The 14,207-nt window shown below is 35.8% G+C and overlaps 1 protein-coding gene across 5 annotated transcripts in view; it reads left to right on the top strand.

Annotated features, from left to right (window-relative positions):
- Positions 1–14,207, top strand: part of ANKRD28 (ankyrin repeat domain 28) — a 118,315-nt gene that overhangs the window by 86,633 nt on the left and 17,475 nt on the right. For all 5 annotated transcript variants that reach the window (XR_011698318.1, XM_071561030.1, XM_071561032.1 and 2 more), the window contains 7 exons: positions 3,133–3,211; positions 3,665–3,779; positions 4,203–4,285; positions 6,660–6,723; positions 8,054–8,122; positions 9,682–9,822; positions 13,895–14,006. Coding sequence is in view for 4 of the 5 variants with exons in the window: in XM_071561030.1 (XP_071417131.1) it covers positions 3,133–3,211; positions 3,665–3,779; positions 4,203–4,285; positions 6,660–6,723; positions 8,054–8,122; positions 9,682–9,822; positions 13,895–14,006 (663 nt within the window). In the remaining variant the exon portion in view is untranslated. The remainder of the gene's footprint in view (positions 1–3,132; positions 3,212–3,664; positions 3,780–4,202; positions 4,286–6,659; positions 6,724–8,053; positions 8,123–9,681; positions 9,823–13,894; positions 14,007–14,207) is intronic.

Genomic DNA, 14,207 nt, shown 5'->3' with positions numbered 1-14,207 from the left:
AGGGAACCACTCTTATTCTTGATGGCAGATGGAGGGTAAGTTCTTGTGTGTTTCTGTGAATCTGGCCTCATCTCGAGACTGGATTATGTGGCACAAGATAATAGAACAGTAGAAATATGTTATATGCTTTTTATCACTTCTGGAGGCAGAGGATGTAATTTCCTGCTATTTTTCATAGCCTTGTCAGGGTCCACTGTAGAACAGTGAATCTTGTTAGGTATGGCTCATTACTGCAGCACTCTCGCCTTACTATTCAGGATTTCCACGCATGGAAGAACACATTGAAATGAGTATGTAATGGGACAGTATTAATTGTTTTATGGGCCCCATTGCTGCTTGGAAGTTCAGTGACCTAAATAGAAGTAGTTTTGTACTTCCTTTGGTGGTAGTAGAATAGAGGAATTGTTGCTAGGGGGAGATTTCACTGGAGGAATGCTGTGACATGGTAGACCTGCATTTCCCTTGACCCTCAGTAAAGCTCAGTAGTCTTGAGTACAGTTAATATCTGAGTAATCACTTGATATCATTATGCTCTGTAGTATTTCTGCCTAATATCAACTACTGTTCTTGGCAAATTGTTCTTAGCAAAAAAAATTATCTAACGTATTTTATGGATATGTTTTCTACAGTGATAGGGATTTGGGTGATGTCTTTCCCATTGCCACAATTAACTGAGGTTCACTGAAAACAGCAAGTTAACATTAGCCCATAGCTGTTCTGTCATATGCTGTGATCCTGGCTGGCCTCATAAAACCACACAGCTGTAGCTACCTTGATATTTAGATAGAAGACCTTAAAGGCATAAAGAAAGGGAAATTGAAGCAAAAGTGAAGATACCTCTCTGCTTATGCAGTCCAACCTCCTGGCATCTCAGGAAATAGTGCTTTGCTCAGTAAATAGAGCTTCCTGTTTCATTGCTTGAAGAAATAGTTGGCTACTGGTTCTGACTGTATATCCTTCCCTCGTGGCAGTCTATTAGAAGCAAATTCTGAATGCAATCCTATACCTAGCAGTTTGACTTCAACATGGGAATTATTATCTTCATTTAATTTTATACCAGTTCTATGTCTATATGTTGACAGACAGTTGTGTGTTACGTTATTCCGAGGCTGGATAAGAGCCTGAGAATGTTAGACATGAGAGAGGCACTGTGGATAATCAAATCCGTTGTTTTAGAAATCTATGTTAAGTGCATTTTTAAGTAAATTTGAACAGAGTAAATCTAAAAATCCGTTATTGAGGGTTTTCATTTACAACTGGAAAATTATTTTGTAGCTTATTTTACTGAAGTTGTCTTGTGAAAGTTCTCACTTGACCACTGTACTCTTGAGTTTCTAATACTGTCACCTTAAGTTATTCTTGTGTCTTTGTAAGGTACTTCATTAATGTACTCATTGAGACTTGGATCTACCTTTTTTCAGCTCCATCTTCTTCGTCTTCTTTAGCCTACCTTTGAGATACAGATTTATCTCATCTGAGCCAGTGAGACTGCAGGCTACTTTAGCTAAGCCCTGAAATTCTTCTGTTACTTCACTAAACTTATTTTATATGATAATTTTTCTTTAATTAATAGATTCTCCAGGTTAAAGAAGGAGAAATATGAGGGAAAGAGACATCAGATGTGTAACAGTTGTTTTAAAGGAGTAAAGTAATTGGACATAGAGAATGTTAATGTTTGCATAAAGAGAGGAGAATTAAATCATGGGAGAAAGATGAAAGAAAATCAGAGCACAGAGATTGCTTTGGGAAGATGTCACTTATGATGTGTTCATTTGGCCTTTTCTTAAGGCCTTCAATGACAGAATTAAAACTGATTGTCCAATATCTCAAGTGGATTTCTATGCCATTTTCTGTGTTTGCATCTGCTATGGATATGCAGTTGTCTTTTGGTTTATTTATGGTCAAAGAAATCTGCTAGCTGAAAGATAGAGAGAGAACTTGACTTTCATTATCAAGTGTTTTATTTCTTTCAATCTAGGTCTGAGAAGCCAGTGTTTCCCATAATAGCATTGTTGTAGGTGGTGTATGCTGCTCGGTGTGGTGACACAACTAAAAGCTCCACATCCATCTTTCCCTAAAACAGTCTCCAGCAGACTTTCAGTAACACATCCATAGAAGCTTTGCCATTTGGTTTCAATGGGAGAGTAAAGATGGGAAGACACTTTTGCAGATAACAGTAATTTGTGATATTTCAATGTCTATGTTCATATTCTTTGCTCCCCCTACCATCTCTGTCTTTTTTAACTTTGTTTTGTGAACACTTTGTACTCTTCAAAGTCTACTTTTAAAATTTAAAGGTGTTGTATGTGTGTGCATTCAGCAGTCCTTGTAGTTTCTTGTGATGTTTGTGATTCTTTTGAGTGCATTTAAGGAATCTTTTTCTGCAGTAAAACTTTCCCATTACCTGTGATAAAGTACAAGGGGGAAATCATCCTAACTAATAACAACAGAAAAAAATGGGTTTGTAAGTGCATTGAGATTGAGGTGTTAAAAATTGAAGTTTCCTTATGCGTTACTGTTGGCCTGCTTAAAGGACATCTTTACTGGGTGAATGACTAAGTACACGTTTAAGATGTGCATTTCAAATGTATAGTACCAATTAGAGTTGAATAGTTCTACCCTGGGATTACTTGTGGTTTATGATAAATTGCTTATAAACATCCCTTTACAGAAATTGCCAAGAAACACATGAGCTTTTTAATGTTTTGTCTTCTAGTATAATGTGTGATTTACACTCTGGTAAATACAGCTACTTTCTTTCAAGAAACAAAGCATTGTTTTGTTTTAGATTTATGCAGGGGAAGGGTTGGACATAGGCTTTTTGCTAAAGTTATGTGCTGTCATCATCCTCTTGAGAGTTATCTTAAAAACATAAGTAGTGACTGAGTGGGCATGGCTGAGTTGTCACTCACAGCTGGAAGAGTGATGAAGAGCAGCTCTTGTGAGGAGCTTGCCATGTCCTACTGACTTGTCATTGCCAGTGTTCATTTGGCAGAAGTGCATGGAAAGGATGGAACAGAGGGAAAAGAAGAATGAAAAGAATGCCCTTTTTTGGGTTTTTTTGGTCAGTTCTGGTGGATTACTGTTATTGACCATAAGTAAACACAGGGACTGGGGTTTTTTCTTTTCCAGAGTAAAGATGGGAAAACACCTCTGCACATGACGGCGATCCATGGTAGATTTTCAAGATCCCAAACCATCATTCAAAATGGTAAAAAGGGAGAGGGAGAGTTTTGTCACTGGCTTTCCAGTATTATGAACATTTTTGTCCTCTTGTATTGGTAGCAATGTACTGAATTTTTTTCATATCCAATGTCCAGTAATAGACCAGTTAATGGTGGAATCGGGCATATCTGCTTATAAACTTGGATAAATTACACTGAAGAACCATTTCTTTTTCAGAATGCAGGAAAATGATGGAGATTTCTCTTCCATAACCAGATTGTAGAAAGTTTGTTACATGTAGTTACATAATACAATACTTTTCTCTATTTTGCTTGTTATAACTACCTAGTACTTCTGAAAGCTTTATAGATTTTAAATCCAAAGTTGTTACTCATTGACAATTATTAGTGTTCCTTAAATTATCATCAGTGCTGTTTTTCTAACAAAAGTGTCTGTATGCCTATGTATGTTCTTACTTAGTAATTACTTTTTATTATAGGAGCTGAAATAGACTGTGAAGATAAGAATGGAAATACCCCTTTGCACATAGCAGCAAGATATGGCCATGAGCTATTAATCAACACTTTGATTACGAGTGGTGCTGACACTGCAAAGTAGGTACCTTTACTGACATGAATGCAAACTGAGAGAATTTAGAAATGTATTTATTTTATTAACAAGACCAGTGTGATTTTTAATATCATCTTCACTTTGAAATAGGAAATACTTTGTATATTATCCTGTACTGTACTTTTAAGTAGCTACTCAATACATTGCAATTTGTACCAAAAAAAAAAAAGAGAAATAATTTTCCTTTTCTGTATTTGAAATAAAAGCTCTGCAAGTTTTAATAGGCTGCTGCACTGACTTAGTGCATCCTGAGAGCTTGTAAGAAAGCATTTAATATGTGAAGTTAGCTCAGTATTCTAATTAGGTGGTTTGCTGAACCCACTACGCATATGCACTTTGGCACGCAATAATGTTTGTTTTATTTTAATTGTAATGAAACTGTGATACCTGATTATGGTGTATCTTAGGCGGGGTATACATGGGATGTTTCCTCTCCATTTGGCAGCATTAAGTGGATTTTCAGACTGCTGCAGAAAGCTCCTCTCATCAGGTAGGATACTGTTTTAAAATATTATAGGTGCTTTGCCCTTCATTCTCTATTTCACATGATAGCTTTTAATTAAATCTTAATTTGGTAATAGATAAAACTCTTTGTAGTTTACTGGTCACCTGAGGCCAGTGCTTGTTTTTAATGGATAGTCCATAGTTAAAGTGAATGCAAACTTTTGCTGAAGTAATTGAAAAAAAAGTCATCCAAATTGTAATAATGTGTTTGTAAGTTTTTAATGTTGTGTTTGTGCATTTTGAATTGGCTGTAGAGGTGGGATGACTGGCTCAGACTATAATGAAACTTCAAGGAAAATGATTGATGTTCTGGCTTCATGGAGCATCCTCCGGTTTCTCTTCCATGATGTCTTTAGCTTCGTACAGATCAGTCTATTCCTATCTATTCCCGTAGTGGGCACCTAATAACTCTGAAGACTCTGTGGACTGCTGCATTAAGAAGCTGTTGCATCGGTGGTTTGTTGTTAATCAAATGCAACACAAACTACTCTTTTCTTTCATTGCCTGACTTCTCCCTGAAGTTGTGGAGGCTGTAAGGTCATTACTTCCTTTGTTGGCCAGAGTCTGATGTGAATTTGAACTGAGCTTTTTGAACTGTTGCAATTCTGAGAAAGTAGATTTATCCAAAGGGAGCTTCAGGAACAGAAGAATAAGAATAAACTAAGTGGGGCTATATTAATCTGGAGACAATGTTTTTTGAAAGAAGAAAAGCATAGAGGAGAGAGTTGGGAAAAAGGAAGAGTAAGAAGTTGCTTCCCCACCTTTATATTGGTTGTTAGGGAAGCCTAGGAGAAGAACTAAAGGAATATAACTAAAACTGCCTACTGGTAAGGCTTTTTATTTGCTGTCCTGCCCTGTCCTGAGCAAGCTTGCAAGGATCCACCCTGGGAAAGAACTGTCCAATCATTGACAAAATTTCAGTTGGATGCGTTCAAAATGAGGGCCGCTCTGGCTCTTTTAAACATGCTTTTGTGCGGGCTGTGCCCTTACGGGAGATTCAGTATGGCAAAGAAAACCCTGCAGAAAACTTGAAAGTGATTTCTTTGAGTTTTACATGAGTTCAGCAAACTTCGATGTAAATCTAGCCTGGAGCAGATAAGGATTTGAAGAGTATGTTCAGCCTTCAAGCTGGAAAGGCTGGATACTGCTAAGAGCATGTTAGTGCATGCTCTTGGAGTGGGGATCGGTGTCTGCAGATTATGTGCCCTTTTGCTTTTGGGAGGAAAAGTCTCCTTTATGTAAATTAAGGATCTCTTATTTTCAAATTAATTAATATTCATGTGCAGACCTTAACAAAATATCCCCATTCTACCTTGTTCCAGCACTGAATCACATTTAAGTTGTTACTGGTGGTAGAAAAGCAACCTAGAGATGTGAAAAGACATCAAAGGCTACTTTTCAAATCGAATTGGTAAACTCTGTTGTTTGCCATATAGCACTGCCTGTTGAAATGACAGAACATAGTGGTGCATACAAAACCAATTTTGTGGGATATGGAGTAGGAAAATAGTTCCAAAATAATAACACTCTTGAATAACACATCCCGTGTTGTTCATTATTTATTGTTGTTGAACGGTTCTTAAAAAGGAAAAAAAAAAAAGCCAGCATTCCCCAGGTGCCAAAACCAGAGATTTAATGAGTAAGTTACCTTATGCAGGAGCAAGACTCTTGGTAGAATAGAGTAGTTCTTTCAAACCAAAGACATTGCTTTGAAACCTGATTTAAATATTAATCTTTGTGTCAAAATATATTGCTAGATATGGAGTTGTACAGTCAAATTTTGTGATCTCAGATTTGAGGTTCCATAGTCAAGCCATTTTGGAAAGAAAAACCTACAATGATCTGTAAAGGGCCGCTCTGTAATTAACTGTTGTTTGCAGCCATCACTCCAGCTTAACAAAGTTCTTTCTTTGGGACTAAGGTGCTAAACTCAAGGACGAAATTTAAGTAGCTCATGGATTTAGTAATGCTGACATCACCACAAATTAATAATCTCTGCATAATACTAATAAATTTTAGTATATTCTTGAATTTTCATATTATTTGTATATATTGTATATTCAATAGTAAATTGCACAGAAATATTAGCAGGTAAATAGAATAAGAAAGAATACAGCCTCTTGCCTCAGAGCAACTAATTGTCTTTTACCTGATCCCTTTGAGTTTTATTTAAATGCCTGTTATTCTAAATATTGCAAATAGCAAGGACATGTTTCAAATTAAGTAATTTTTAATGTTCGAGTGCTTTTTTGCAAACAGCTGTTAAGTTTGCTTAGCAAGCTTTTCTCTGAATAGTGGATGACAGCAGTTTTGTGAAGGATGGTCTTACATAATGATTTTACAAAATATTTGTTTTGTAGGTTTTGACATTGACACACCGGATGACTTTGGCAGGACTTGTCTTCATGCAGCCGCAGCTGGAGGGTATGCAGCAAAGCACTGATGCTTTCATATTTAGTGTTCTTTTTTCAAATGATCATTCCTGCTCATTTTTTAGTATTTCTTCTGTGTGTTCCCCTTGGAATTTATGTAAACATGAAAATAATTTGAAGATGGATTCTGTCTGCAAACAATGAAAATAAATTAACTATTCAGCTCAGTAAGTAATTGCTGGAGCACAGTGTCCGGGTATCATCAGCCTTACCTTAGCTTTATGTTTGGGGATGAGCTGTCTCTTTTTTTTTTTTTAATTTCCACAGATGATGATAGAATTTTTAGAATTTACAGCATTCTAAAATGGCATGCCCACCTCAGGTTACTGTAGGACATGAGGTGGAGAACAGCAACTTGGGGAAATTTGTTTTTACCAAATCCATGAACAAAAGATCAGTCTAACAAAATTAAAAGCAATAATTAAATTCCAGAGTTTAGGTGGATGAAGTAGTCAGAACTACTTGCTCAAAATTCCAGAGTTTAGGTGGATGAAGTAGTCAGAACTACTTGCTCATCACTTAAGTTGTGATCCATATTGATTATTGTTATTGTATTGTAGGTTTTCTATAGCAACTACTCAAAATTGCCTGGAAGAATTGGGTAATAAATTTCATGATACACTTTGTGGGACACAAGAACTCCTCCATGATACCGATATTTTCATTTTTCTGTTTGAATGTTAAGTAATACTGTTAACTAATCATTCTAAGTTAAAAGATACTTGATAGATACATCATCGTTGCAAGTGATTAAGGTTAAAGTGCTCTTTTCATATAAAAACACGTAATTTGTGACACATTCCCTCATTCATCTCCAATATAGGAAAGTTACCAAGATAGAGTTTAAACAATAAACAGTATTGTACATCTATTATGGACATATTTTATTGAGAATTGATTACACTAAAAAGTAAAATATTTATGTTGCAACTTATATTTGGCCTTAAAAATATGCAGCAAAAACTTGCCTCTGTGCTGGAATCCTGGTAGCAAAAAGCATGTGACATGCAGGTGTTATTGTTTATTTCTTTACAAGAATTGAATTTTTTATTGAATTAGGTTCATGTTTATGTCCTTTATGCATGCCATTTGATATCAATAGAATTTATATATGTTGTCTTGAAATAATTTTTATTCTTTACTGATTTGGTCTAGCAATTATGTGTTACATGCAGAAATGTATTTGTCAAAAACTTAATATTATAGTTCGGTTCCATTAAAAATAACATGAGATGTACATGTGTAGCAGTTCTGATAGTCGTAGAGGCCAGCAGTAAGAAATAAAATTTGCAATCATCAGTAATAGTGCATTAATTTAATAGGAATTTGGAGTGCCTCAATCTTCTGCTAAACACTGGTGCAGACTTCAACAAAAAGGACAGATTTGGAAGGTAAGACAGTCTAGATTTGTATTGCAGAAGTAGATTGTTGCTGTGTGGGCAAGTGTCTGTGTTCCAGGTAAAATGCTTTTTTAAGATGCAGTGAATGTCTCTAATAAACGATGCTTCAGCATATGTTGTCAAAAGTCACAAATATAGTTTGTTTATTGTGTTTTGTTAAGTAGGTGTTTGGTCTTGCTTTTAAAACCTAAGTTTCAAATTCAGCTGTAATTTTAGTGAGCCTTTTTTTGCTTGTAATGTGGATGCAATGTGTTTAAATTGCTGTCATCCAAGGACATTAGTAATGTTTTCCAAATAATGTATTAGGCAAGTCTGTAAATTTATTGCTATTTCTAAGCTTTTTTATTAAAATATCCATAATTTTATTACAACTGCTTCACCTTTTTCCTTTCATTATATCCATCCATTTCTGTTTCCCTGTTTAAGCTTTAAACTCTTTTGGAATGACATTAATCTCTATTTTTAGTACGGGATTATTTAAGTTTAGATGAAATGACCGGTACTTGTGTAAAATCTCACATCACATCATGGAAAATATGATTTTCCAGGATGTGAACAGCAGAAGTAGAAATTGAGGAAAGTGTTACAGATTCAAAGTTGTATTTTGCTTTAAATTCCACTTCCATTATTTCCTGAGAAAGGAAAAATATCTGTCACAACTTTTGTCATTGAAAGTTGTTTTTATTTCTTGGTTTGGCTTGGATTTTAGTTTAACGTGCATGTTATATAGAGCAATCATTTTAGGAGATGGAAAATATTCAAGTAGTTTAAAGTGGAGAAAAATGGGAAAAAGTCACTTTAAAAGAGAGGGAAGAGGTGGGACACTTTAAAGAGCCTGACTGTCTCCTCAAAATAGAGATATTTATAGCAGTAATCTCTTTCTAAAAATAAAAATGGAAGTCTGAGTCATCTGAAATTTTAGCGGAACCAGTTTATTTAGAGAATTGTTAGTGTTTTTGAAGCTGGGATAAGTTTTCTCTGAGATTATACATCAGTACTAATATTTCATGGTTTTATTTTAAGACAACAAGCTATATTTTAAAACTGTTTCTTTCAATGTCTCTGCTATGTTAGTATAGTTAAAAAAATAAGTAATGCTTTCATCTCTTAAACAAAATTCTGATATCAGAAACATCTGCTTGTTAATTGTTGTATTTTATTTTTACTTCATTTATTTGCTGTGCAGTTTTTTTATTTGTCCATGTTTTTCCATGTGGCTTGAAATTACTTAACAGAAAATAATATTTCTAATGTAAACTTGATTTCCCTCTACAAGTTTACACAAGAAAATCCATATAAAGCTTCCTTTAATACAAAGTTTGTGCATATTTTGGCTGGCAAATAAATCCACTAGATATTGTTCTGCATTATTAAATGGTCCCTAGAAAATGGCCCCATTTTTTAATATTGTAATGATGTGTTCTTCACCACAAATACTTGTTAAAAATGTAACGAGGACTTAAGTTTCACTTTATTTTGCTTTTTCTGTCTCTATAATATTATTTTGCTGTTATTTACCATTGTACTTTTTATTTAAATGTGTACTAAAGAACTCCACTCCATTATGCTGCTGCCAATTGTAATTATCAGTGCCTGTTTGCCCTTGTGGGATCTGGAGCTAGTGTGAATGACCTTGATGAGAGGGGTTGTACACCTCTGCACTATGCAGCTGCATCAGACACAGATGGGAAGTAAGTGGCATACTTTGTACTAAAGCCTTTCTCATTAGGAACATTTGAGCTGTGAATGTTGTGTATGTTTGGCCTTCAGATTTGCAAAATGCATTTTATGTATTTTTAAAGATGAAACTTGACAGTGTCTTGTTCATTGTATGTAAAGTACTTTATGTAACAGATATTTCAGAGGAAAAAAATGAGCAATAGTAAAATATTTTGTAATAATTTCTTTATGTCCTATCATGGAGATGCCTGAATTCAAGAATTCGTTTGGAATTGAGTTTTTTAGTCCCATCTTCTGTGTAACGTTAGGGTAAATATTCTTTGTGGGGGTTATTGAGAGAGTTTAGAGCAGTAGGTCATTTTGCTTTAAAAACAAATTCTGATGAAGGGTGGTGTTTCATGGAAGGTTCTTAATATTGCCCCAAAAATCTGTGTAATTAGTCTGAAACACACTGTGAAGCCAGACTGTGAATTACAGTAGGCCTGCAGCAGGATAGATATTAACTTGGCATTTCAGTATGATTCATCCTCAGATGTTGATTAAAATAGTCTTGCTTGGCATTAAAACTATCTCTTGACAGGGTAAGTTTTTGTGATATAGTTACACTTTTACTAAAGAAATGCATCCAGAATTTTTTGTAATTCCACAAATCTCTTATATGTGTTTATTTTGTAAATAGCAGTTATACTTGACAGGACTGTTAATGACTTAAAAGCTTATATGTAAGTGTATATAGATGGCACAAAATTGCTGAGGTTACTTAAGCTGCAGACATTGTATATACTGAGGAGAGTTGAGAAGAGCAGCGCTTGGCTGTGACACACTCATGTGTCATCGTGGTGTGCATTCCACGAGCACAGGGACACCTGTGCTGGGGAAGGGCTGCTTTGTGCCATATCGTCTCGTTTTAATACAGCACAGTGTGAAAGGTGAGGTAGCCAGACCAGTGAGGTGGCAGATAACTTACAGATTGTGTTCTGGAGGCTAAATAAAAAATTCTTTCATCGCCATTGAACTTATATTTGAAGAATGTGCCTTTTTTATGTAAAGCCAAATTTCAAAATAAAATTGTCTGCTGCTTTTTAGAGATACTTTCATTTCCTGCTGGGGTTTGCTGAGATTATTTAACTTTAATTGCTCTCTTACAAGTTGAGCTAGGATTAATTTTAGCTTCACAGTTGCTCTGAAAACCTCCAAACTAAAATTGTTCTTTGGATGACACCGTTTTGCCATCTGTCTTACAAAAGGCACAAGTGAGAATGATGACAGCACTGCAGGGCTTTGTGAAGTAACTCAAAGGATTGTCTCTGGAACCCACACGGTATTGCCCTTCTGATTAACATTTGGGTCTCTGGAAGACAGGCTGCAAAGCAGAATGGCCTGAGGAGAAGTTTTTTATATTGATTCAGCAAGATGATTAGTAACAGCTGGAAAGCCAGTACTGCTAAGCCTCATATTCAAAACAGGAATGAAGTTAAAATGATTACTGAGTTGGACTATAAAGCCTGGGATAAAACATGTCAGGAAACCATCTATAGAGGCATTCCAAATATATTTCTGGGTGTTTTACAGTCCTTGTTCAGACATCTTTAAAAACAGATTATAGAGGCAAGGGTGTTTTTGTTGAAAATTATTTTCTGGTTTGGTCCTGCTTAAGAGTATTTCGTTTTGGATCTTTAACAAATGCTTCTGCTCTGGAACAAACAGCACTAAGCCTCAAATAAGACTAGAAAGAAAAACATGGTTTCAGAATGTAGGGATAAAATACCCATGATATTTCTATGTTAGAATTTTCTAAAGGACAGTTCACTAATAAACATACAGGAAATAAAGTTACTTGGGCTTTCAGAAAGTTTGATTAAACTCTTTTTTAAGAGAATTGTTGAGGACAGTTAAGTATGCAAACGATGCAAAGTTAATCTTTTCTATGGATGCAAAGAAACACCAAAAATAATTATCTGGTCTGCACTGCAAACAATGGGTGTTTAAGGATTTTTAGTAGACTTAGTTTCCTGCATCCTGTTATGGATTTTGTGAGCGCACAAGTACAAAAGATACACAAGTATAGAAAGTTAGCTAGCCAAGGTGAGTGATGTGTAAAGTGTGTTAATGAGCCATGAATGCTAACACAGAATCACTGCTTAAAATTGATGAAGAAAGTTAGAACTGCAGTTCTTACTTAGAGACAAATTGACTTGTCTTTGGGTTCTCAGAAATCTCGTCCCATTTTAATTCAAATAAAAACATGCAAGCATGGTTGCAATTAATGAAATCCAGGCATTTGTTTACTGGGCAAATAAAAGCCAGGTTAAAAACATAGATATGCTTTACAGGTGGCTTTTTATTAGATATGCTGAACTTGTAAAGTCATTTACATCTTTTACATATATTACTCTTTAGGCATTTTTTACCTTTTTCACTACCTGCCTAAGTCCTTTTCTCCTTTATGCTGGGCTCAAAATGATGAAAGTGAGACTGCACCTTGGCATTGCTTCTGCTTGTCTCAACTTTTTAATAAGCAGAGTCCTTTGTAATTAGACACTTCCTTGTTCGTAGATTTTGCTGCAGCTTTTTCCCCTTTCATCTTGACTCACCTGGTTTGTTACTTTCAACCTTTATTTGAAGAAACAAATGTCAGGTCTTACCTCAGCAAATAGCTGTTGTTGCACATGAGGTTATTGGCCCCTTGACCTGGTACAGCTATTACTTGTGCTGAAATGTTTCCATTTCAGCACGGCTGGTACTGGATCTCGTCCATATGATGAACTGCACTGTTCCATCTGCTGACTCCAGGCTGTTCCTTGAACGAACTCAGAGTTCTGATGTTTCAGTGTCATGCTGTCTTCCCTCAGGAGATGGCTGGGTTTGCAGGATATCTGCCTGTATTTCTCCAAGGTTTGAGGTTCCTTGGGGTTCTGAATGATAAAGTTTGTACTCTTAAAGGTATTAATCAGGAGTCATGTTAGGATTCCTGCCTCTTGAATCTAAACCTGCCATCTCCTCCTGCAAGTTTTTCACATGACATCAAAGCACATCTGTGTCATATAACTACAAATGTTGAAATTCCCTTGGACTTTCTACCAAACAATTTTCCATGAGATAAATGGGAACTAAAACCCTTATGTTGTCAGTATATCCATTTGTCACTACTGGTAGTGATAATCTGTGAGACCTTCAGGTAAACTGCTAAGGAAGAAATATTCCAAGCTGGATTTGACAGGGTAATATATGTTTTAGCTTCATAGGCATTTTATTTAACTGATTAAAGAAGTATTTGGTGATCCCAGAGAGACGGGATTGTGACCTGTTGTACACCAAGTTCAAGGTCACAATAGTGACTTTGCAAAATATTGCTGAAATTATAGACAATATTAAATTATGAATGAGTAGAGTTACTGGTTGGAACCAGTTAGTGTGCATGCATGGAGTCTGTTAAAATCAGAAAACCAGAGAGAGAGCGTGAGTGGACTTGAATCCCTTGTTTTCCATCCTCCTGGCTGAGTTCTGTGGCTGCAACTGTGCTGATCATGTTCTGCCTTATAACTCTGTAATGAAAGTAAGGAATAGTAGGATATAAGTATGCAAACAACTAAGTGTGTTTACTGTATAAATAAATCAAAAAACTATTGTCTGATAGTGGCAGTGTATTTGTGTGTGACTCCTGCATATGACCATAAAGAACTCAGCTACTGGTTCTCTTCCTTCTGTGCTAAGTATAGAAGAATGTACTGACGCAGGAAAACATACAAAATGGGAATCACTGATATTAGCAAAAGTAACTGCAGTTATGTTAGCTAGGAGAAAAGTAGCTGTGGAAGTAGTTCCAGCCAAGTCAGATAATTGGGAAGATGCAGGAGTATTCCTGCAGAGTAGGAGCCTTTCAGATTTTGGAAGTTTTGTGATTAACCTTAGCTTTAGATGTAATGAGTTAGGTGTTTTCTTGTCCTAGCCAGTAGTGTACAATTAAATCAGTGTCCCTGGGTGCTGTATTCTGTTTTCCAGTTGAATTGGAACAATTTATCACTTAGTATTAAGTTGAAATTCAACACTTAAATACATGGTTGCATATGTCAATTTGAATAGGTGCCTGGAATACTTGCTAAGAAATGATGCCAACCCGGGGATCCGAGACAAGCAAGGATACAATGCAGTTCATTATTCAGCTGCTTATGGTCATCGCCTGTGTCTTGAATTGGTAAGAAAATGTATCATAGATGAAAGCTTTAACAGCTGCTCTTACAGAGTGTGATGGAGAGGCCAGGGGATTCCTCCACCTTGCTTCTTCACCTGTAAGCTGGGTCACTGATTTTCAGCCTTTGTAAGGACAAATAAATTTGGTATTTCTAAAATAGAATCAAGTTGAGGAGCTGAGATGCTGCGTACTGGCTTAAAAAGA

This window comes from Pithys albifrons, chromosome 7, assembly GCF_047495875.1.
Source record: "Pithys albifrons albifrons isolate INPA30051 chromosome 7, PitAlb_v1, whole genome shotgun sequence".
Classification (NCBI taxonomy): Eukaryota; Metazoa; Chordata; class Aves; order Passeriformes; family Thamnophilidae; genus Pithys; species Pithys albifrons.
This window is presented reverse-complemented; position numbering and strand designations above follow the sequence as displayed.